General features: G+C 51.7%; 2 protein-coding genes across 2 annotated transcripts; one reads left to right on the top strand and one right to left on the bottom strand.

The window, feature by feature from the left end:
- Window positions 1–1,699: 1,699 nt before the first annotated feature.
- Window positions 1,700–11,371, top strand: Eef2kmt (eukaryotic elongation factor 2 lysine methyltransferase). The gene is made up of 8 exons (XM_048433139.3): window positions 1,700–1,835; window positions 4,819–4,881; window positions 6,632–6,712; window positions 7,620–7,721; window positions 8,015–8,148; window positions 8,229–8,494; window positions 9,511–9,657; window positions 11,042–11,371. Exons 1-8 carry the CDS (start codon window positions 1,740–1,742, stop codon window positions 11,158–11,160), a joined length of 1,008 nt encoding a protein of 335 aa, XP_048289096.2. The 5' UTR covers window positions 1,700–1,739; the 3' UTR covers window positions 11,161–11,371.
- Alg1 (ALG1 chitobiosyldiphosphodolichol beta-mannosyltransferase) lies at window positions 11,346–22,944 on the bottom strand. The gene is made up of 13 exons (XM_087910813.1): window positions 22,713–22,944; window positions 21,852–21,929; window positions 21,615–21,718; window positions 19,283–19,431; window positions 17,337–17,426; window positions 16,919–17,029; window positions 16,023–16,144; window positions 15,863–15,901; window positions 15,524–15,583; window positions 14,587–14,697; window positions 13,669–13,783; window positions 12,544–12,619; window positions 11,346–11,878 (listed from the first exon to the last, which is right to left on the bottom strand). Exons 1-13 carry the CDS (start codon window positions 22,918–22,920, stop codon window positions 11,747–11,749), a joined length of 1,395 nt encoding a protein of 464 aa, XP_087766939.1. The 5' UTR covers window positions 22,921–22,944; the 3' UTR covers window positions 11,346–11,746.
- Window positions 22,945–23,895: the final 951 nt, after the last annotated feature.

The following is a 23,895-nucleotide window of genomic DNA, read 5'->3' as shown; positions in this document are numbered from 1 at the left end:
AAACAACTACAGTTCACTATGTTTAAGTCAACCCAGCTCAGGGAATAAAAGACCAAGCCCTTCTTTAAAGGTTGTGCTGGCCTGGCTCCTTGGAGGGTCACGACCTGACTGCAATCAATTCTCCTCTGTTGTTCTCCTAAGGGGTTTCTCAACTGAAAGAAGTAATGGGACTTAATATGTCCCCCTCATCTACCTTCTGCAAGCATATTGAACAGGCTAACTCAGAAAGCTTCCAAATGGAGTTTTTTTTAAACATTTGCTAAAGTGAACTGCTCTGCCTTGAACGACAGTGCAGAATCAGGGGACAGCAGGGGTGGCTTGCCAGCGTCCTTCCTTTCAACTCTAGCAAGACACTTTAACTTTGAAAACTCGGCCACCCGCGGCATCTAACTCCCACTCTTCGTTGGGATTCTTTACCTTGCTAGATCAAACGAAACTCCTGCTGGATGCCCCTGCGATTCTGTGCACTCATCTTCAGCGCAGATATTGCTACTGTTTTATGTTCCCGCTTGAGGCAGCATGCCCTGGAGGGCAGAAACCAAATGGGCTTTATCCCACTGCTGCAGCCCCTGGTCTTGCCAATCATACTAGAGATGCTCAGTAAGAATTAGGTGATGTTGGGATGCAGACACAAAAGCTGGAGAGTAGACTGAGGGTGCCCTTCCTGGCGGGTCCCAGAGGGCCGTGCTGATGGGGATAAGGCCGCCCACACCGACTGCACGTGCCGGTGGACCAAGACCAGTGGGCAGGAGATGACTTGGAGCTGGCTTGTGTGGGCACGAACCCCGCCCCGCCTTCGGGATCAAAACCGGGGAGTGAGACCCACTCCGAAAGCAGCAAGCAAGGCCGCGCCCTAACCCACCCAACTCAGCCCCGCACTAGACCATAACCCCGCCTACAGAATAGCGGGGGAGGGGGGCTCAGCATAAGTATCCTAGGCTGTCAGGAGCACTTCCAAGATTCGCCTCCGCAACTAGGCGAGCACTTCAGCCCTGCCTCCGACTGGTCCGAGCCTGCACCCTAATCGGTCAAAGGACCGACCCCTAAGCTCCGCCCCATCCCCGTTTCAGACCCGCCCCATATCCACCTTGGGCCCGCCTTCCAACCCCTAGACTCCGTCCCAAATTCTGGTCAAGGACCGCCCCTAAGCTCCGCCTCACCTCCGTTTCAGACCCGCCCCATATCCACCTTGAGCCCGCCTTCCAACCTCTAGACTCCGCCCCACCTCAGTCTCGGACCCGCCCCACACCCATCTTGAGTCCGCCTTCCAACCTCTAGACTCCGCCCCAGTTCTGGTCAAGAACCGCCCCTAAGCTCCGCCCCACCTCAGTCTTGGTCCGGACCCGCATCATACCCACCTTGGGCCAGCCTTCCAACCTCTAGACTCCGCCCCAGTTCTGGTCAAGGACCGCCCTCTGAGCCCCACCCCAGACCATCTGAGACCCGCCCTCAGATTACCCGCTCCAGCTCCACGAACCTGTTTAGAACGCGCCCCGCCGCCCGCGTTAGCCCTTTCCTAAGTTTCGCCTCTCAGGACGCAGCAGCGCACGAACCCTACGGTTTACACCCGCTTCTGCCCCGCCCCACCGGACTCCCCGCCTCCAGGGCGCCCCCCTTGCCCCACCTCCTGGGCCGGAGTATTGACTAGCCCCGCCCACAGCTGCCGCCTCTTTGCCCCGCCTCCTCAGACTCAGGTCTTGCTTCCGCTCATTTCCAGGCGACATTGGCCCCGCCCCGCGATGGCGCCTGAGGACCACGAGGGGGCCACTTCTCTGCTGCAGAGTTTCGAGCGCCGCTTCCTGGCGGCTCGCGCGCTTCCCTCCTTTCCCTGGCAGGTGGGCGGCGGACGTACGGCGGGTGTCGGGGTTGAACTCCTGGGGCTGCCGGGCTGGGCGTCTGGGGCCCCCTTCGCTCACTGCCCGACCTGGGGAGGCAGGCTGGGCCCTTCTCTGGCAGAACTTGCAGGGTCACGGGCCGGGCTGTCTTATTTTAGCAACTTTTTAAGCCAGTGATCGGTCATCTTGGCAACTGCAAAACAGCTTTGAAAACTTCAACCGCGCTCTCCTGAAGGGGAGGCCAGGCTCCCATCCAAAGGGCTGGCTGCAGGCAGAACCGCCTCGGAGGGAGTTGAGACTGGAAAGGGAACTTCCTGGCGGTCTGGGGATGTGCAGCTCGGGCACGAGGCTCCTTTGGAGAGTCCTCGCTAATAACTCCTGTGCAAGGAGCTCACCGGCATGAGTCACTGTAAAATTGTATTCCTCCAAAGTCTGCCCGGCTTCTTTGGGTGGTTTTTCTGGTCTTAACACAGAATGGAACTCTATAGCTTATGGGTCCCCATTCAATGTCAATTCACCAGCCGTGCTAAGCACTTGCTCAGGGTCGCCCACAGTGCACTGTACTGGGGTCCGTTGTCACTCCGTTTAAGCTTGAAAGGGTGAGAGCCAAAACTCTGGCCACGGAAACCAGCTTTCTGCTTAGAATTAGAGCTCAAAGCCCGGAGGTGGCACACGCCAATTATCCTAGCACTCTGGGTCTCGAACTCTGAGACCCGCCTGGTCTACAAAAAGGAGAATCCTAACTCAGCCCTCTGTGTGCTGTGTGAATTATATACTGTGGGACCTTATACAAGTGGCTACATCTTTGTACCATCATTTCTAATTAGCACTGTGGGGAATACAATGTCTCTTGCTACCAGACAGTTGGGCTTCGTCTCCCCCCACCCCCACCCCCCAGCTAGAAATCATAGGCAGACAAGAAGCTCTCAGGGCATGCTGTTTTCCTGTGCCAGCTGAAGGCAGACAAGAGCAGCAATTGCAGGTCTCTTGCATATAGGGCGCCCTTGGTCCTTATGGACCTCCGGAGTTCTTGAGGCATTTTGGCTACCAGCTTCCCAGCAGGACTACGTGCTGGATTTCCTCAGCCCTTGGCAGCAGCTTACAAACATACAGCTCTTGTGCAGGCCTTGGGAGTGGGGGATTCCTTAGCTCTTGACCACGGTCAGCTGCCTGGCTGCTTTTACAATTCTGCCAGCCACTATTGAGCCGCCCAGCCACCGCTGCTCTGTTGTCTCTGTGTCTGCCTTCTCCATGTTACCAGCTCAGCCTGCACCGAGAAGAGACCATTCCCAGGAGGGCTCTTTGTAGTCCAGTCCCTTGGTTTTTTTTGTTTGTTTGTTTTTCGAGACAGGGTTTCTCTGTAGCTTTAGAGCCTGTCCTGGAACTAGCTCTTGTAGACCAGGCCTGCCTCTGCCTCCCGAGTGCTGGGATTCACCACCGGCATAGTCCACTCCCTTCTTGAGCCACCACAGCCGGTTATGTAGTTGTCTGAACCAATCACAGCCTTGCCTCTTAGTACCATCCAAGCCATCCTTCCACTAAGCCACCAGGGGGTGCGCTCCTCATCTGCACATCAAAATGAATGCAGAGTAATATAGTGTGTGCCCAGGCTTATGACAGCAAAAAGTCTGTTGCAAAGTACCTCAAACAGCCCTGGACGAGGCTGCACCATGCGAATCAGCTGTGCTTGTCTAAAGGTGTTTATGGAGTGATCAGACAGCCAAGGCTGACTTAAGGGCAGTCCTGCTGCTGTCTGACTGATAGTCCTTTTGCTTAAGGCAGCCAGGGCAGGAAGGGAGAGTCCAATAGCTCCAAATTAGGGAGTAGCATCGCCCCCCCCCCCAACCTTTGCTTATTTATAGGAAAATGAACATAAGAGTGCTTACACTGAGAACCTAAAGACTTTACCTTGAACAGTAACTGTGGATTTAACAGCCTTAACATGGTTGCTCCAAGATAGGCAGCCCCTCCTGCATCTCACTTTGTGGGAGCACTTGAATACGAACCCCACTCACACCTGGCTCTGGAAGCACACCGAGTGTTGCCTAGCAGTTAGTGAGTCACTAAATCCTTACCGACTGCCATCCATGAGCTGCACACAGGGCACAGTAGAGACCAGCCCTACTCAGACAAGACACAGTAAGTAACCAGAAAACACCAAGTGAAACCATGTGGAGGAGCCAGTCTCAGCTTGGGGCACTAAAGCAGGAGAATCTCTGTGAGTCAGAGATCAACCCCAGCTACAGGGTGAGACCCTGTCTCAAAAGAATAAAAGAATAAGCAAGAAAATGGCAAATAGAGTCATCAAAGGCCTCCCAAAGAGGCAGCTCTTGAACTGCTACCGGAGCCCTGAAACAGCCAACCACAGGATAGTCTGGGAGAACAGGAAGCCATGGTCTTATGATAGAAACATGGCTGCCGTGATTAAGAACAGTAAAGGAGCCGGTGCAGCTGTAGTGGGGTGAACAGGGATGAGACTGAGTGTAGACAAGGCTAGAAAAGCGTCAAAGCAGGTCTTAGAGGACCTGTTAGGACATCGTAAAATGCTCTGAAGACATGAAGGCTTGTTGTGTGTCACATACCTGCCCTGACGAGCTGAGTCCCTGTGAGAAAGATGGGATGGCCAGGCTTGACACCACACATCTAAGTCCCCATTCTAGCTTAAGTGGCAGATTCCACTTAAGCTTACAGCCTTTATGCTGTACTTATTAGTTTACCAGCTCAGCTTCAAAGTTGCTGGAACCCAGTGATTGCAGGACAGCCACAGCTGATGTGACTTCGGAGTTAGTCTTCTGATACTCAGCCACACATGGCCTGTGACATCAGACTGAGTTCACCTCTGGTGGTTCCCACTTCAGATTGGTTCCAAGTCCCTGGGTAAAGATTACTGATGCTCTTTATCAGAATATTCCACAGCAGTGTAATATTGCTGAGAAAATCCCCCTAGGATTTATCTCTCACTCCCTCTCTCTCCTCGGAACAGAGCCTAGAAGAGAAATTAAGGGAGCCCTCGGGTTCTGAGCTGTTGCTGGCTATTCTGCAGAAGGTAAGAGCCCCAGCACACCCAGATAGCGGAGCCAAGGCTCACCTATATCCTTTCCGAGCAGTGCCCCCAAAAAACAAAGATACAGCACTTGTGTTGGCAATGCACACGGTGTCAGCACTGCAGACAGCTCTGACTGTTTGGTTTTAATGGATGAAGAAGATATTCAAATAGACAACTGCACAAGATAAGGGAAGCTAGGGGATGCCTTCTTTATTTGTTAAGACTGTATCTTGCCGGGCATTGGTGGTGCATGCCTTTAATCCCAGCACTCGGGAGGCAGAGGCAGGCGGATCTCTGTGAGTTCAAGGCCAGCCTGGTCTGTAAGAGCTAGTTCCAGGACAGGCATCAAAGCTACAGAGAAACCCTGTCTCAAAAACCAAAGAGAGAGAGAGAGAGAGAGAGAGAGAGAGAGAGAGAGAGAGAGAGAGACTATATCTCTGCGGAGTGCTACTATGCCACTTTTTTTCTAGATGGCTTTAACTTTTGGGTACTTTTAAATATGTGTGGGGTGTTTGCCTACGTGTATTTCAGAAAAGGAGAAAAGGGTGTCAGATTCCCTGGGACTGGAATTACAGACAGTTGTGAGCCACCATGTAGGTGCTGGGAATCAGTGCTCTCAACCACTGAGCCATCTCTCCAGCCGACCCACCTTAGGAAGTCCTGAACTTCCGGGACAACGGGTGATAGGTGACTGCTTCCAGCATTTGTTAGCCGCTTTGAAATGTTGTTCACATTTAAGGCAAAAATAAGAAAGCTCATCTTGTCTGCTCAGTGTCAGAGGCAGAGGTGGGGTTTGGTCTCAGCAATGCACATGCCTTTGGGTAGAGATTTCCTGAATCAATGCCCCCAGCCACCAAGGCCACCCTAGGAGCCTAGGCCAGAGCCAACTCAAAGTCAGCCTGAGCTATACTGGGGGACCCTGTTATCAGAAAGGAAGATAAAGGGGGAAAGGAAGGAGGAAGCAGTCAGGCTTTGTCTTACAACCTTCCATGGGTGATCCAACAAAAATGAGAGCATGCTGCTTTAAGATCCAATGGGGTTGTAGTCGATGAACCCTCAGTAGGAAGCTCTGGCAGACACCATAAGGGGATCCTGCTGTCCTCCCAAGGTAGAAAGCTACACCTCCCTCCAGGCCCATTTCCATCTCCTGCTTCCTGCTGGTCCTCTGACCTCCTATCACCTGGGAGCTACCCCACACTGCCCTCTCTGCCCTGCTCCTGACTCCTGAGGCTTCCACTGAGTCATTAGTTCCTTTGCTCTTCCATATCTGCCTGCTCGGCTCCATCTCTAACCCTCCCCACCACCTAGGCCTCATAGCCAGGACAGGTATCTGGGGGGTCCGCCGCTAGGCCCTCTCCTCCTCCATGAAGCCAGATACCCCACTTTGCCCTCAAAATAGACTAGTGTCATTCCCACCTGCCTCCCTGGGTGGACAGAAAAGGGCCAGTGAACTCAGCTTCCTGCCCGGAGCTGTGCACTATGTAGAAATGTTGTAAAGAAAGAACTTAAAGCTCAGTCTTACATTGGGAGTGGCAGCACATACCCATAATCCTAAGGCAGGAAGATGTAAATTTGAGGTCAGTCTGAGCTATATAGTAAGATCATCTCAAGAAAAGACTCCATCTTACAGATGCCCAGGGCACACACCCCCATTGACCCTGCACATCAGGCTCCCTCCAGTCATGTGAAGCATCTTGAACACTAAAGGCATGTCTCTGTAGCAATCACCTTCTTGTCTTTTGTTGTCTAGACCGTGAAGCACCCTGTGTGTGTGCAGCACCTGCCATCTGTGAAGTACGCACGCTGCTTTCTGTCAAAGCTCATCAAAAAGGTCAATGATGGGCAGTGGCTGCCAGGGCTGGGCCACATAGGGGAACACAGAGGTCCAGAGCTCTGCCAGGTTCCAGCAGCCCCACCTCCCTGCCTTGGGGCAGGCGGATGCTGGTGGGGTATCAAGGGAGGGCAGGGTGGAACTGGGTAGGAGAGAGGCCAGGGCTCTCAGCAGCAGCTTCATCTAGACTCAGGTTCTCCCTCCTATCAGACATCCCTGCCACTGAATGAAGGATGCCTCCTCCTCCCCTGTTACACCACCAGCCATTTCCTGGCTGGCCCACTCACTCCTGCTGGAGTTTGCAGTGTCTTCCCCACCTCTGTAAGACACCTTAAGACTCTGTAAGGCTCAGCACAGGTGTGATCTCTGCACGACCTGGCTCCAGGCCTTACCACCTCAGTGCCTCTGTAGGCCCTGGCAGAACCAGAAGGGACAGGGCTCTGAGGTAAAGCTGTGCCTCAACACCCCCAAAAGGCAGCTTAAAAGCTGCACTGGGAGCTTGGGGCTCACTTGAACACATCATGTAAGGACAGTAGCACCTCTCCTAGGCAGTGTGGCTTTCTCCTGGACTCTGCCTGCTGGCCTAGGCCTTGCCTGCCCTAACTCTCCATACCTCTCCCTGAGGCACCCACCAGTGCACTTTTGCTAATTTTAATTCTAATTGTCCATATGCTATCTTATCTCCCACTCCAAATTTTCCCCTATAAATCTGGTAAATACCGGGCTGGAGCATGGCTCAGCAGTAGAATACCAACCTAGCCTGCACAAGGTCCTGGGTTCCATCCCCAGCACCATGAATGCTGTAAAAGCCATCAGGTCCTGTTCAGAGCAGATAGAAGCAAGCGACAGAATGGTTATTTATGCGGATCAGTGTGGTCCTCAGTTAAAGTTCACCGTCTGTTCCCAGCATGAGGCTGTGCCCACAGAGCCTTTGGATGCACTGTATGAGGCGCTGGCAGAGGTTTTGATGGCCGAAGAGTCCACCCAGTGCCACCGGAGCTATTTGCTGGTATGAGAAATGAATGTGATTGTGTTGTTCCTACTCCCACCCACCACATGTTTTGTCTGTGATTGACTGGGTCGTTTTAAAAGTATTAGATGAAGGGGATCACACAGCATGGCTCCTTTCACTCAGCACAGTAGCCTCAAGATCACCCATATTTCTGGCTGTAGCAATTTTGCTTCCTTTCACTGCTGAGTACATTCCAGCATAGACATAGTCTGCTCAGCTGCTCAGTTGCTGTGGTTTAGGATCCACCAATAATACTCTGGTAACTCTGTTCATTCTTCCTGTCTCTGCAGCCTTCAGGAGACTCGGTCACACTCTCTGAGAGCACAGCCATTGTGTCACATGGCACCACAGGCTTGGTGACGTGGGATGCTGCTCTCTACCTGGCAGAGTGGGCCATCAAGAACCCAGCAGCCTTCACGGACAGGTAATCTTGGGCACAGGGCAGGCACTAAGGCAAGTTGGCGCTGGTGCAGTTGTGAACAGAGGTCCCCATCTCCCGCTCAGGACTGTCCTGGAGCTAGGCAGTGGAGCTGGCCTCACGGGCCTGGCCATTTGCAAGGCGTGCTACCCCAGAGCATTTATCTTCAGCGACTGTCACGGCCAGGTGCTTGAGCAGCTTCGTGGAAATGTGCTCCTCAATGGCTTCCCCCTAGAGCCCGACACTCCCACTGACCCAGGCAGCCCAAAGGTGACAGTGGCCAAGCTGGACTGGGACGAGGTGACAGCCTCTCAGCTCTCCGCCTTCCAGGCAGATGTCGTCATTGCAGCAGGTAATGTTGTCATTGCAACAGCACTCACCCAGGCAGATTAAAGACGCAATGGGTGCTGCAGGCAGGGGCAGGCCGGGCCCCAGAGTGACACCCTAGGCCACCAAGTGATGTCACAGCACACACTCCAGAGCCCCAGATCCTTCTGTGGAGACAGATGCTCTCATTGCTGTGGCATGAACGACGAGCTGTCCCCAGAAGACTTAAGATGGGCAGGACAGGTGCCAGGGCAGCACACTAGCCTGGCCTAGGGGACCTTCCCCTGAGACCACCTATTCCCTCCCTGGTCCTGGAGTGAACACCAGGGAAGTCCTACCCACCACACCAAGACTGTGCCTTCCACTGCTGGTGATAAACAGCCACCCTGGATCTTTAGGTGGGGCACCACATCCAACTTCTCCACCTGTTGATAGCACCATCCTGGGTCATGTTTCAATGGAGTGACAGAGGCCAACTCAGGGAACAGGAGCTGAGTGGCCCTGCCACACTGTCTATGCTGGCTCCATGCAGATATGCCAAGGATTTATCATCACTGTGCCATGTGGCCTTGTCTGTTCCCACCAGTACATCTGGGTCCTAGGTCCCTGTACTGTGACGTTCAGAGATGACAAAGAGCATGGAATCTTGGAGAGAAAGCAGTGTTTGCCTGGGCCACCAATGATCCTTCCTCCCCTAGCACAACAGAGGTCACCAGAAACAGTACATCCCACACTGCAGCCGACACAATAAATCCCCCACCCCCACCCCAAAGCCCAGAGCCAGGCTAGGACCTGCTCACTAAGCAAATGAGAAAGAGGCATGGAGCCAATGTTGCCATGGGGGGAGCGGGGGGCTCCACTGTAGAGCTTTTAGACTTCCTCCATTTCACCCACGCACCTTCCTATGGAACAGCATAAGTCTCAACACCACCACTCAATGCATGGGCCCTCACCCCATGCCAAAGTCAGCTCAGCCCCGCACCCTTGCTCTGGGTACAGACCCTAACAGAAGGCCCTTCAATAACAGCCTTTCCATTGCAGATGTGCTTTACTGTGGGGAAGTGACACTGTCACTGGTCAGGGTCCTGAAGATGCTCAGCGACTGCCAGAGGAAGAATGCTCCTGATGTCTATGTGGCCTATACCGTCCGCAGCCAAGACACGGGCAAGCTGTTCATCACAGAGCTGGGTCAGTTCCCGACCCTAGGAGGGTTTAAAAATCGGGCTGACTTTGGCCTTGCTCCTCAGCACCCATCCTTATCTGTTCTGTGAGGCACAGCCCGGCCTGCAGAGGCAGTGAGCAGTTGGAAGCCATTGTTTGAGCACTCTGCAACTAGAAAGAAGCTACGGGTGATTTAGAAGAGGAATAAGGACCCTGCCATCTGCAGAGCCCCCAGATGGCACTACTACGAGCCTTGTCTGTCCTCCAGTCTGACTCCAGTCAGCACCTGGAAGGCTGTCCTGCCATCATCCTGCATCCCCTTTAGACACTAAGGCACTCAGACCAAAGCTGTCCACTCACCTGTAGCATCTGTGGACAGACTCCCCCGCTTCAGTATAGAGCAAATAAGCAGGTGAATGCTCCCAGAACCCTCTGATAGAGCACTAATGTACTTGTATGCATGTGTGCACACACACACAAATACCTGCAATCTATTTTCCCTAGAAAAACTGAGTACTACAGAGCAGTCAGCCTGTTCCTGATTTCAGTAACTCTCTATGGGAACAGGGCACTTAGCTCAGTGGTAGAATGCTTCCTACTATGTGCAAAGCCGGATTCCATCCATAAGATTTTTAAAAATTCAGGTAGGAGTTAGAAGTGTGCTAACTTGTGTCTGTTGCACTCAGGTGGTGGGCTCTGGGGCCTCGCATATTTCTGTGCCTGTGGTGCTCTGCCCTTTAAACTCCTAGCTTTACTTATAATAGAAGTGTAGGCGAGATCGCATCGGCCCACGGTCCTGGCAAGCCCCATGAACCCAGGCAGCCCAGGGGCTGTGGTGGGAGAGGGGCCACACTGTTGCTGTTTACTGCCTTCAGGCTGGAGAGAGACCAGTAGGCAGAAGTGCTCACTGCACAAACATGAAGACCCAAGTTTGAATCCTCAGCACCCATGTACAAAGCTGGGTGTGAGCTGGAGGTGGTGGCACACACCTTTAATCCCAGCACTTGGGAGGCAGAGGCAGGCAGATCTTTGTGAGTTTGAGTCCAGTCTAGTCTACAAAGCAAGTTCCAGGACAGCCAGGGTTACAAAGAGAAACCCTATCTGGGGGGCGGGGGGGGGGGGGGAAGGTCGGGTTGTGGCCACAGCACCTGTAACTCTAGTGCTGCTGGGGGCAGAGACAGGTTTGCAGGGCCTTAAGGGAATACGGTGGGAAATGGCAGAGCAGAACCCCTGCCAATCTCTTGTAGACTGAGCGGGCCCACACACAGACCCTTAGGGCATCTGCATGGGCCTAGAAACCTGTGGCCCAAGTAAATCAGCTTGAATGCACACCTGTGTCAACAGCCCTGCAATAACAGACTGACTTCCTGTCCCCAATACTGCCCTCCTGAGATCTCTGTCCTCTGTCTAGATCGTGCAGGGATCTACTGGGAAGAAGTGCCTCCTCACGCCAGCAAACTGTTCCCTTATGAAGAGCACTCGGCCATCGTAATCCTGAAGCTCGTGCTGAGCCATCATCACAGTATTTGAAGGTGACTGGAAAAATGAGATCGCTGTCATGGGAAGAGTGCGTGGGAAAGCTGGGAAGGCTTCTGTTGGGCAGGGAAGTTAACAGCAAACCACAAATGGACAGTAAGCACAGGCTGAGTGTGGTGCCTGTCCTCCGCAGCTCATCTGGAGTGGACATGGGCTCAGAGCAAGCATTTCTACTGTACTAATAAAAACATGAATTTATCAAGTATGACTGTCCTGCCAGACAGCTCAGGCCTTGCTCAGCCAATCCCAGTGAACACATGATATCCCAGAGCTCATGGCAGCCCAAAAGAACCAGAACACAAGGAATGTGAAAGTCCGGAGACAAAATTCCAGGGACTGCGAGGTTTACAGGGTCACCAGAGAGAAGAGCTTCTCAGAGACACGGGATGAAGCAGCTGCCAGATGATCCATTTCCCAGTTGTCCACTGCCGTCCTTAGGCTTCTGACCACTAGGGGGCACTCAACAGCCCACCAGAGACCAAGTGGAGCAGGTGCTGGTTGGAAGGGCGGGTATAGGATGGATGGAGCCTGGACCTAGCTCCACACCCTGAGGGCAGGGCCCTAGTCTCTGGCCTGGAGGTCATTTGTGAGTGACCAAAGGGAGCACAGTCCGCTGCCAGCTCTCGTCCCACCGCAGTTGTTCTGACTCCCGGAGTTCCTTCCGGAACTGGTTTAGCTTTCCATCAGGGTCAGGAAACTTTAAGAAAAGCATCTACAGGAAAAGGAAGACTGGAATTCAGCTCCCTGCGCACCCTGCCCCATGTCAGGTCCTTCTTGCTCATGCCTAGCAGTGCCCCTTCCCTCACTGGATATCTGAGGAACCAATCTACTTACCCACAGCCCTGCCCTGGAGAGCCTCCACCTGCTGTCTTCCCTTCCCTCTACCACCCCTAACACAACTGCAGGTGCAGTTAAGATGGAGGCCATGACAGCTTTGCCTTTGAAACAGCTATCAGGGGCCGGCAAACTGCAGGCTTCAGGCTGAGTCCTGCCCACAGCTGTATTTCCATCCACACCAGGATGGAGTTTTAGAGTTCTCACAAGGACGTAAGGACAAACGAGTCCCTTGTCAGAAATGAGAGCACAAATATCAAGACAAATATACTTCTGCAGAAACTCCCTTGTCCCCCCACTCCCCCCAGAGGGCAGCACAGCTCCCATCTTTACAAACAGGAGGCAGGAGTATATGTGTGTGCCTCGCTCTTCTAGCTCTTGTCATTGTGAATGACAGAGCAGGGTGAGAGACTGTCTTGGAGGCCTCTGCTTCCTTCCTCCATCTCTACATCCCAGAGTCCCACCATAGCTGTCCTTGTGGAGGAAGCAGAGTCAGAGAGCTGGGTTAAAGCCACCAAACCCCCCAGGGAGTCGGCCTACTACCTGCAACTGTGCTGCCAGCTCCTCCGCATCCTTGAAAACCAGTCCGTTCTCTCCATGTTTCACGAGCTCGTGCAAACTGCAGACAAAACAAGGGGAAAGGACAGGAACACAGATGGGCCACCACTGCTCCCTCAGGTGAAGCCAGTGTCGAGAATGGTAGGTTGGCCTCAGTGTTCTGAGATGGGAGTATTTGGAAAGAAAAGCCTACAAGAGCACACGTCAAAACACCAGGCTGATTGGGAGAAAGGAAGGTGACCTTTCTGTGTCAAGATGCTTTCTGTGTTTTTTCTCCACTCCAGCCAGAGAACTAGGGTCCCAGCAAGCCTGTATTTGGCTCTACACATCAAGGGTACTTTTTCAGAGTCACTGGGAGATTTAATCCCGACAAACCCTGAGTTTGGCTCACACAAGGGTTTCGCATCCTGAACACTCCATCCTGCAGCTGATCTCCAGTTGTCAAACTGCAGCCTCCATGCCCACATCCACCCTGGCCAGGGAAAGGGGAGTCCCAGAACTGCACTGGTGTGGATGATTCCTATCCAACTGAGAGACGAGCCACAGAACAGAGGGATGTAAATCCAGTCGACAGCAGGCCGCTCTGGCCACCGTTTCCTTCTCATAGCAGGAGCCTGAGTAGAATGTTAACCATGAACAAACCCCAGCCACCCTGTCCCTCTGTCTGTGCAGGGCATATTCCTGGAGCCCCTTTTATATCTGCAGGTGGTTCTTTATGTACTGCTTTGCATGTGATCCACATGAACCCTACTCTATGCTTCACATCCTCTCTAGATGGCGTGTAACATCCCAGCAAGGAACAAGGATAAGAAAGCTACATGCTGATACAGACACAATCAACATGCTCCTTGCTACAACATTCCCAAGACAGGAATTCATTATGTAGCACAGGCTGGCTTCAAGCTCAGGGATCCTCTTGCCTCTGCCTCCAGACCACAGGCATGTACTAATATTTCCAACATCCTAACTACATTTTGTATCTGGGTGACTGGCATGGTGTGGATGCCTCAAGTACACTATCCTTCACTAGGGCTCAGCCCAAACATAGGACAGGGCCCCCGGCTGCTGATCTAGAATATGCCCCAGGTATAGCTTGGTATCTGTTCCTACCACTTGAAGTTCACAGCACAAACAGGCAAGCAGCACCCAAACATGTCCACCACCTTCATGGGCAGGTCCAGACCACTGGAAGACATGTGTAGACAGACACCCAAGTCCGCTGACCCTGCAAAGACAGTCAAAACACTAGGGCACATTCTCCCGGGTTTATGTAATGACCCCTAGACAAGGAGGGGAAATCAGAAGCTGTCCCTGTGAGACTGTCCCCAAATACAAATGGCATAAACTGACCAAAAAGTCAGGCAGCCTGACCAGAGGCAGAAACATGGCTGACCACTGGGTCCTGTCTCCCACTACCTAATGATTAAAATTTGTTTTTGTTTTTACTTGTATTGATTTATTGTTTCTTCTTAGCCATTATTCATTTTCAAAGAGAAAATTCCCAGGCAGTCACTGTGATCAGCTGTTTCTGGCTATGGCTGTGGTTCATTCAGCTTTGTTAAGAATACTACCCAGTGACCACTTAAAAATAACTACTTAGCAGGTGAAAGTGCTTGCTCCCAAGCCTGACACACTTGAGTTCCATCTCTGGACCCCACAGTGGATGGAGGGACAGAGTCAACTCCTCTAAGTTAAAAAAACACAGTAAAAAAAGCCGGTGGTGGCGCATGCCTTTAATTCCAGCACTTAGGAGGCAAGGAGGCAGGTAGTCCTCTGAGCTTAGAGGCCAGTCTGGCCTACATAATGAGTTCCAGGACAGCCAGGGCTACACAGGGAAACCCTGTCTCAAAAATCAAAAACAAACAACAAAACCCAGACACGCCAGTGCACACCTATGACCCCAGCACTCGGGGCTGAGGCAGGAGGCAGTGCTGCAAACCCAGGGCTACCTTAGGGTACAAAGATTACAGGGCAAAAAGGAGCTCAGTCTGCCCTTTTGGGATAGTGTCATACTGCCCTCTGTCTCACCTAGAAGCAGGGGGTAGTCCTCGGCCTCCAGCCACGGGGTGCAGAACTGGACATGCCGGAGGTGCTTCTGGCTGATGAGGTGGCGGTAGTGCTCCCTGAGAGGTCCCTTCCCTTCACAGAGAAGAAAAGTCACTAACGTTGTCACTCTCCATCACTACCACTGGTCCTGCTGCTCCAGCTGACACCTGACAACTCTCCCAAAACCACACCCACCAATGGCCCCATCAGGCCCTGACATCCCATGGCCAAGATGCTAAGCACACCCCAGTCAGCTGGCACAGGGCTGCAGGTTGCAATGGGGTCTAAAATAAATGCTAGGTGCCAACAAGAAGGACACCAAATCTCCACCTACACCAAGTGATACAGGGACTTTCCTTAGCATGCCAGGGTCCCCTAGGAACCTAACTGGGAGGGAACAGGAGGGGGTAGCTGCCTAACCCTGTGACTGGACAGAAAACACACTGCTTCCTAACCACAGAGGCTGGGAATGCACTAGGAAAGGGGAGGGTTTGACCCAAGTGCCATCCGGATTGAAATCTGAACTCTTGAGTCCTTTCTGAGCCTCAGGTTCCCTATATATCAAGTGGATGTAGAACCTATACCCCCAGGGGCATGGTGACACAGGTCTGTACCAGCTACCTGGGAGTCTGAGGCAGATTAGCATATCAAAACTACAGAGTGGGTTCAAGGCCAGTCTGAACAACTTATAAGACCCTCTCTCTCCACACAGAAAGATAAAATACAGATAGGGATGTAGCTCCACGGTAGAGCACTTGCCTAGCTTGGGCAAGGTCTTGAGGAGAAAGGGAGAAATTACCCTGGAGAACTGAGATGACTGCTGAGACAGTGCCCTACAGCGGTGTCCTCGAAAGGCCATATGCCCATTCTTCTGCCACCCTCTGCCCTTCTAAAGTATGGCATGGTATTCCCATCGTACCTGTTATCACACAGACTAGGGAAGGAAGGCTGTCTCCACTGAGTGTTAGTTGTTCAAACTCTGTTTTAAAAAAGACACACCAACCAGGAAAAAGTAAGATAAGTGTAGCAGGGAAGCTCTCGGGGGTGTTGCTAGTCTCAAAATACATTTAGACGGCGGGAAACGCCACTCAATGACCGTGTAAGGGCAGTAAGCTTCTCATGCCCTCCCCTACTGTCCCAAGCTGGCCCACCCATGACACCAGGGGCACACCACATGACAGGCTGCCACAAAAGGTCAGGTAAGTGCCAAGCAGCGGCCCCTGACAAGCTCCAAGCTGCTAATGCACCACACACCTACTTTCTAATGCTCCCAGCAGGATGGAGAAGTCCTCGTCCTCTGCAGGGAGAGAAGGAAAAGGGTCACAGACTGCCTCCCAAACTTCCCGCCCTACTCATATACCCATCCCCAGATCCCAAGACAAGCTGGGCGCACACCCCAGGTACCGAGGGAGGCAGACCTGTCCAGCTCGTGCTGCTCACAAGCAGTGCTGGCCGCCCATGCAGACGCCTCACCACCCCGCTCTGACAGTCCCTCTCGGTGAAGGCCGACCTCTCCACGCTGGGGTCTGAGGGTGCGGAGCTGAAGAATCAAAGGAGAGAGGTGAGGTACTAGACACTGGCACAAAAGAGGAGCCACAGGCTCCCAGCCATTTGGCACCCTACTGACTGCACTGATCCTGGTTGCTGGGATTGAGGTTATAGGAACAGTACCCATTCAATCACTCAGTGCCACCCCCCCACAGGCCCTCCACTCTACCTGCTCAGCTCCCAGTAGCCACACCTGGTTCCCAGGAGCACATAGCATGCCAGTGAGGAGGTACTGACCCGCCTCCCAGCAGCCATGCTTGGTTCCCAGGAGCACACAGAGGACAGGGGCAGAATTGAAACAGGTGCCTTCTCTCCACAGTGAGATGCCCAGAGGACACTCAGGTCCCCTGCCCCACAAGAACCCACTGGCAGCAGGGTAAGGTAGCACAAGGCTCAGCAGGCAGTTTCTTAAAGGGCCAGAGAGTAGCTGCTTCAGGCTTTGTAGGTCATAGACTCTTGTGAAACCTGGTTCCACTGCTGCTGTTTGGGAGCAACCACTGTTTTTAAGATAAGGTAAAGGCTTGCCATGTAGCCCAGGCTGGCCTCAAACTTAAAATCCTTCTGCCTCAGCCTCCCCAGTGCTGGGATTACAGAGACTCACCGCCACATCAGGCTTCTAGCAGCCACTGACAACACAGAGGTGAACAGGTGGACTGTGTTCCAAAAAAAGCTGATTTACAGGAATAGGTGGCAGGCCGCAGCATTAGCTCACTGGCCCTGGATGAGTCTGCAGGAGCCCAGGACAGCGGAGAGACGGGAGACATACCTGCTTTGGAAAGGAGAGTATGTGCGGCTCAGCTTCATGAAGAGCTCGTGCTGCTGGTCCAGTGGCGTCTCCTTAAAAAAGGATGCTGGCTTGTCGTAGACAGTCACAGCCCTGACGTGTGAGATGGGAGTGAGCAGAGAAAAATCTAAGCAACAGGACACAGCAGGATTCCAAAAAGCAAGGAAGTTTAGGGAATCCCAAAGACAAGAAACTCCATGATCACTTAGAATACTGCAGGCCTTCAGGACCAAAAAGTCCTAGGTCACACACCTGGGAGGGAAAGACAGCCTACGGCCTCCCCCCTTGGCTTCTCAAGCCCGTAACTATTTCCCAGAGCATGGCTGCTTCAATGCAACACAGCAGGTGCTGCAGCTCTCCAAACACATGGCGGGCTGATGGGTATCCCAGGCCCGCATACCTGATATGCCAGTTCTCTGCCAGGTCCTCCCGCATCGCACTGGTCACACACAGGTTCAGATGGGATAGGCGCCCGAAGAACTTCTCGTACCTACAAAGATGTCTTGGGGATCAGCAGGTAGTCATGGGATGAACCTAGATTTCACCCCATTCTCCATGTCTTGATACCCACGGGTAGTGAAAAGGCTGCAGAACTAGGCCCTTGTGCCTGTCGGATGTGCCATGTGCTCCCCTGGCACACACAGTTACCTTTTTCACATCTTCCTACCCTGTCACTGTTCAGCTTCCACAGTTACTTCAAAAGGAAACGGTCTCCATAAATCCAGTCCCACACAATAGAGGAGAAACCCAGTAATGGCCACTTAAGCAAGTCTCAGCCCCCTGGACTAGCAGGGCTGCGGCTCTCTGGCTCTCTCACTGCACTATGAAGGGAGTTTAGTGACTTGAGGCTTTGTCCCAGGAGAGGGAGGAAGAGGACGTCAAGGTTACTAAGCAGCAGGCTGGGATTGTGGCTCAGCTGGCAGAGTGCTTTCCTGGCAAGCTAAGGCCCTGGTTCTATCTTGAATGCTACAAAAACAGGGCATGGTGGTGTGCGCCTACCCAAACACTCAAGAGAAAAAGGTAGTCACCCTGTGATACACAGGGAGCCTAGGGCCAGTCTGGGATAGACACTGCTTCACACAGATGTGACTAAGGACGTAGCTCAGCTGGCAGAGTGTTTGCCCATAATGCATCAGAGTCCTGGATTCCATCCCCAGCACATCATAAAATAAGCGTGGCAGCGCATACCTGTAACCTCAGGTAGATCAAGGCCAACCTGCAATAAGCGAGACTCAAAAAAACAAACTTAGGGGGCTGGAGAGATGGCTCAGCGGTTAAGAGCATTGCCTGCTCTTCCCAAGGTCCTGAGTTCAATTCCCAGCAACCACATGGTGGCTCACAACCATCTGTAATGAGGTCTGGTGCCCTCTTCTGGACTACAGGCATACATGCAGACAGAATATTGTATACATGATAAAATAAATATTTTTTAAAAAAAACAAAAAACTTAGGGACCAGATAGCACTGGCTGCTCTTCTAGAGGACCAGGGTACATGGCAGCTCACAACCATCTAAGTCCAGTCCCAGGGGATCTGATGCCCTCTTCCGGCCTCCATAAGTCCACCAATAAATATTCAGAAAAAATATCCATATATAAAATAATTTTTAAAAACAAAAATAAATTTTAAAAATTACAAAAAAAAAACCTAAAAGCTGGGTGTGGTGCCATAAGGCTTTAACCCCAGCACTCAGGAGGCAGAGGTAGGCAGATCTCTGCATTTGAGGCCAGTCTGGTCTACAAAGGGAGTTCCAGGACAGTCAGGGCTACACAGAGAAGCCCTTTCTCAGTGGGGAGGTGGGGGTAATAAACTGGATGTGGAGGAGTGTGCCTATAATCCCAGAGCATAAGCAGCTGAGGCAAGAGGACCAACATGAATTCAAAGCTAGTCTGGACCAAGTGAGAAAGATCCTTAGCTACCACCATAATACCTACTGCAGCCTTTTCCCCCCCACTCCAGATATGGAGAAGGTTCTGAAATGGAACTCCCTGGGGCTGATTCCTGACTTACTTCCTGGTGGCAAGAGACAACATGACTCTCAGCCCACTCTCCTAACTCGTACAGTGTACCATAGCCAGGGTGACGGAGACAAATGGGAGACACGCGGGCCTGGCCTGGCACCTGGCATGAAGCTGGTATCGTGTGACAGTCAAGAACTGCCTGGGCTGCTGGTCAACAAGGGACATCAGTCCCAGGAGGGAAAGGGAAAGGGTACGCACAGCTAGGTGACCCCCAGAGCTGGAAGCACACAATGGGATGGGACAACCAGGGTCAAAGTAGGACCAAGGACCCTGCTCCAGACCCAGCCCGCTCCCCAGGCCCTTCTCTCCCACCCACACCCTCTCACCACTTGGCCAGCAGCACAATGGGGTGTCGGGGGCCGTGTACCAAGCCCATGATGGAGTAACCATAGTTGTGCCAGTCGATGACCAGTTTGCTTCCACATATGCAGCCCACAAGCCAACACACAGCAATGGCAGGCAGGCCCGGTGGGTTCTAGGAGAAAGACACTTGGAGGCAGTGGAGGAAGCACAGACCATGGCCCACGTACCCGAATGAAGAAGAGGGACCACACAGCAAAGAGCAAAGACGAGGCCATGACCTATAAAGGCTCCCATCAGCCAATGGGCAGATGGAAGGCCCTCTCCGCCATCAAAAGAAGATGTAAGAAGTTATCAAAACTGGTCAATCTGGAAACCCCCAAATCATGAACAATCCAGAGCACCTGGGTTAGGAGACGGTTTGGGAGGTAAAGAATTTGCCACCCAAACATAAGGATCTGCGTTCACCCCAGACTCCATATAAAGCTGGGCATGGCATCCCCCAAAATAACCTCAGGATTCCTCCAGCAAGATAGGAGCTGGGAGACAGGAGACACTGTGGAAGCCTAGTATACGAGGTGAGGGACAGAGACCCCCATCTCAAACAACGAAAGGACCCTCGAGGTTGTCCTCCATCCTCTCCACACACATGCTGTGGCATGTACACACTCAAGCCCACATGAACATGCATGTACATGCACACACACCAAGATAAAATAAAAAACCAAGGGAAAGGTAAAAATAAGAACACAAAAATGGTAAAACATGTTTTTTTTGGTTTTCTGGTTTGGTTTTGGTTTTGGGTTTTTTTGTTTGTTTGTTTGTTTGTTTGCAAGCTCTGAAAAATGCCAAACAGCGGCAGAAATCACAGAACCTAAAGGACAGGCACCCCAAAGGCCCAGGTTCACTCTGAGGCCATCAAGTTACACACATTTTAAACAGGAATTTCTGACAAAGCAATTCCACTGCTAGGAATTTCTCCTAAGAAACTGGACCTGAGTTACAGATGTATACACCCTATACTCTTATCTCAGTCATATGTAAAAGATCAAAATAACCCAACAAGACCAGGTGTAGTGGTGCACATCCTTAATCCCAAAATTCAAGAGACAGAGGCAGACAGATCTCTGTGAGTTTGAGGCCAGTCTGGTCTAAATAGTGAGAACCTATGCCACAGGGCTCTTGAGAGCATTAAAATACATCAATTAAATACATCAAGATACCAGTGGGTACGACACACACAACAGACACTAGAAACTCCTACTCAAGTTTTTGGTTTTTAATATTTATTTTTATTTATGTAAGTGGTTGCCTACATGTATATGTGTACACCACATGCATACCTAGTGCCTGCAGAGGCCAGGAGGGGGTGTTAGATTCCCTGGAACTGGAGTTACAGACAGTTGTAAGCCACTATTGTAGGTGCTGGGAACTAAGCCTAGGTTGTCTGCAAGAACAAGGAATCTTAAATGCTGAGCCATTTCTCCAGCAATTTCTACAACTCATGCTTATTTGGTTTTTAATATTATTGTACTTATTATTTGACAATTTCATTAATACATAATGTATTTTGATCACTCACAACTTACCCTTTCCTAGCCTCCTCCCAACCTTTCAATAACCCAACTAGCCCCCTCCTATTTTCATATCTTTTATTTTTTTAATATTTATTTATTTATTATGTATACAATATTCTGTCTGTGTGTATGCTGCAGGCCAGAAGAGGGCACCCAATATTCTATCTGTGTGTATGCTGCAGGCCAGAAGAGGGCACCAGACCCCATTACAGATGGTTGTGAGCCACCATGAGGTTGCTGGGAATTGAACTCAGGACCTTTGGAAGAGCAGGCAATGCTCTTAACCTCTGAGCCATCTCTCCAGCCCCGTATCTTTTATTTTTAATGACTGAGTTTAATTAGAGTTGCTTGTATGAACACAGGAATGGGGTTACTTCCTGGAGCATGGGCATTTCACTAGAGGAATCACTATGGAAGAAAAAGGACTCTACTCCCTTAACAACCACTAACTGCCAACAGTTCCTCAGCTAGGGACAGCACCGCATGAATTCCTCCCCTAGCCATGCTAAATGTTGGCAGGCCAGATCTGTGCTGGTGTCGTACAGGTGACCACAGCTGCCACAAGTCCATGAATGCAACAGCCCTCCTCATGTTTTTTATACTTTATGCACACAGAAGTATGCAATATATTTAATAATTTGTACATTTTGTGTGTGGACTAGAAATCAAATCCAGGACCTCACTGACCCACACCCACAACCCAATTTGTGCATGTTTCCAAGGCCCCCAAGTGAACTGCTAACAGCGGTTCTCATAGAAGCAGGCAGCAGTTGGCATATACCTGAAGGAAGATGTAGGCGGCAGGGTCTGTGCACATCAACTTCCATAGCAAGTACACTGCCTGAAATATAACCTTGACTCCATACTGGAGAACTCGGGGTCCAGCTGCAAGTCAGAAAACATCCATCTCTACAAGGGAGCTCTTGGCAGTCTGCTAGTTCCCTCAGCTCCCCAACACACAACCACGCCCTCTAAACCACCTACCCCTAGTCAGGAACCTGGAGTTGTCTGGTCCTACCTCCCAGACTTGGCAGCTCTGTCAGCTTCACAATCTGAATCCTATCACTCTGCAAGAGCTCATCGCGAGGTTTGGAGTCTGCAAATGCAAACGTGTCCTTTAAGGTATCAGAAGTAGTTACAGGCCGTAGGATGAGTTCCCTCACATCTGTGCTTCCAGTACTTGATAGGATAAAAAGGAGAGTGTTCAAGGCTAGCATGTGCTACAAAGCACAATTTGAGGTGCCCAGAATGTGTAGCTATGAATACGCCTGACATGCTGGTAGATTTCATATCGCTGTGTCAAAAGGTCGGACACACTGGGGGCTTGGTAGTGCATGCCTCTAAATCCAGCACCCTAAAAGCAGAAGCAGGTTAATCTCTGTGAGTTTAAGAACACTGTGGTCTATACGCGAGGTCCAAGCCAGCTAGAAGCTGCTTAGTGAGAGTGGACCCCTGCAAAATCATCAACATGGATCATAATGGGGAGGAAGTGGACACCTCTGCCTGCACCTTAGGGAACAAGAGAAACATCCCCAGCCACAAAGGCTCAGCGCTGGATAAGGGATGTAAAGAAACAATGTCTTAACTCACTGACAAAGCAGTACGAGGAAGTGGTGGCCAGCACTGAGGTCTCACACACCAGGGTTTCAGCCCCAGTCTCTGCACTACCTAGGCGAATTAAATGGGACCTTGCAACCTATCTCTTCGTAGTCCTCACGTATGGTAAAGGGCGGCTGACACAGGCTGCTCTCAGACACCAGGAAGCAGCGATCCAGGCCTAAACAGGCAGGAGAGGAGCACAACCGTTCCTGCCTCAGCCCCAGACCAGAGCGAGCCAAGGGTCCCGGCTGAGCATCCCTCCCAGGTCCCTGCCACTCACTGTAGAACCCCAGCAGCGTCACGGAGAAGCCGCTCTGGGCCAATGACAGCGCGTGGTACTGCATGCGAGGGCTGCGGCCCACATCGCCCAGCACCACGACTACCACGTGCACGGACGCGCCGGCCTGTCGCCCGCGCTTCCACGCGCACAGCAGCAGCACCGGCAACAGCAGCGCCAAAGCCAGAACCGCCACGCAGGACGCCGCCATCTTGGCCCGCCGGCGCCGAGCACGTGACCTGACCGGCAAGCCTGGCTGTGCGCAGCCGCAGACCCAGGTCCTGCTGTGTCGGGGGCGGGGCCTTGGATAAGGCGGTGTCTGAAAGGAAAGGAAACGGGAACTGGAGGGCGGGGGCGGGGACTGAAGGGAGGGGCGGGGCCTGGAAAGGATCGGTGGCCTCGGAGAAACTGCTTAAGGAGCCAAATTAGTAGGACATGGCCACGTCAGGTTCCCTGAACTGTGCCCCTATGAAAGTAAAGCTGTTCCTTTATTAGACTCTAAGAACTTATTTTTCAGAGATCTAAGATAAATTTCAAACTTGCCTACTGAAAGAATACACTTCCCATCTTCCCTTATGGACTAAGAGGTCATTTCCACCGCTGTAAGAGGTCGTATCTTAGCTACTGTGGGCATCTAGACCATCGGCACACATGGGTAACAAAAATACCCTCTCGTCATGAACAAACAAGGTCCTGGCTAAGATCAGACCAAGTCTCTTTCTTTCTGCCTTCTATCTCTCTACAGCGGCCTCACTAACAAGTGAGATAAAACTTTGGATGAGAGACTGATGCAAAATTTAAAAAAAAAAAAAATAAGTCTCCTCGGGTAAAGGTGCTTGCTGCCATGATAGAGTTCGATCTCAGGAACCCACACAATGGAAGGAGAGAACCAACTCCCTCTAACGTCCTCCGACCTCCACACTCCACCAGCATGTCAGGTGCATTCATCGCTAACTTTGCACACAACCTAGGCACCTCAAATTGGACACATCTGCGAATTTAGGGGGTCCATTTAAGGAAAGTGGAAATAGCTCTTAATGATCCCTGTGTGGAGTACTATCCCAGACCTTGGGTGGAGGGGACTGACCCAGACTCTGACATCTAAGAGTCTACTCTACATCAATTTAATTTAAATAAATGAAATGAAAAACAAAAAAATAAACTAAGGAAGATAGTAAAAACTATA

Source organism: Myodes glareolus, chromosome 9 (assembly GCF_982192425.1).
Source record: "Myodes glareolus chromosome 9, mMyoGla1.1, whole genome shotgun sequence".
Lineage (NCBI taxonomy): Eukaryota > Metazoa > Chordata > Mammalia > Rodentia > Cricetidae > Myodes > Myodes glareolus.
The sequence above is the reverse complement of the archived record's forward strand: the minus strand, read 5'-3'. Positions and strand labels throughout refer to the sequence as shown.

Coding starts and splice junctions, on each gene's coding strand:
- Alg1 (XM_087910813.1), bottom strand. CDS start 22,920: ATGGCGGCGTCCTGCGTGGCGGTTCTGGCTTTGGCGCTGCTGTTGCCG. Junction 14,698..15,523: donor CCTAGTCTGTGTGATAACAG/GTACGATGGGAA, acceptor TTCTCTGTGAAG/GGAAGGGACCTCTCAGGGAG. Junction 11,879..12,543: donor AGCTGGCAGCACAGTTGCAG/GTAGTAGGCCGA, acceptor CTTTTCCTGTAG/ATGCTTTTCTTAAAGTTTCC.
- Eef2kmt (XM_048433139.3), top strand. CDS start 1,740: ATGGCGCCTGAGGACCACGAGGGGGCCACTTCTCTGCTGCAGAGTTTC. Junction 1,836..4,818: donor TTCCCTCCTTTCCCTGGCAG/GTGGGCGGCGGA, acceptor TCCTCGGAACAG/AGCCTAGAAGAGAAATTAAG. Junction 8,495..9,510: donor AGATGTCGTCATTGCAGCAG/GTAATGTTGTCA, acceptor TTTCCATTGCAG/ATGTGCTTTACTGTGGGGAA.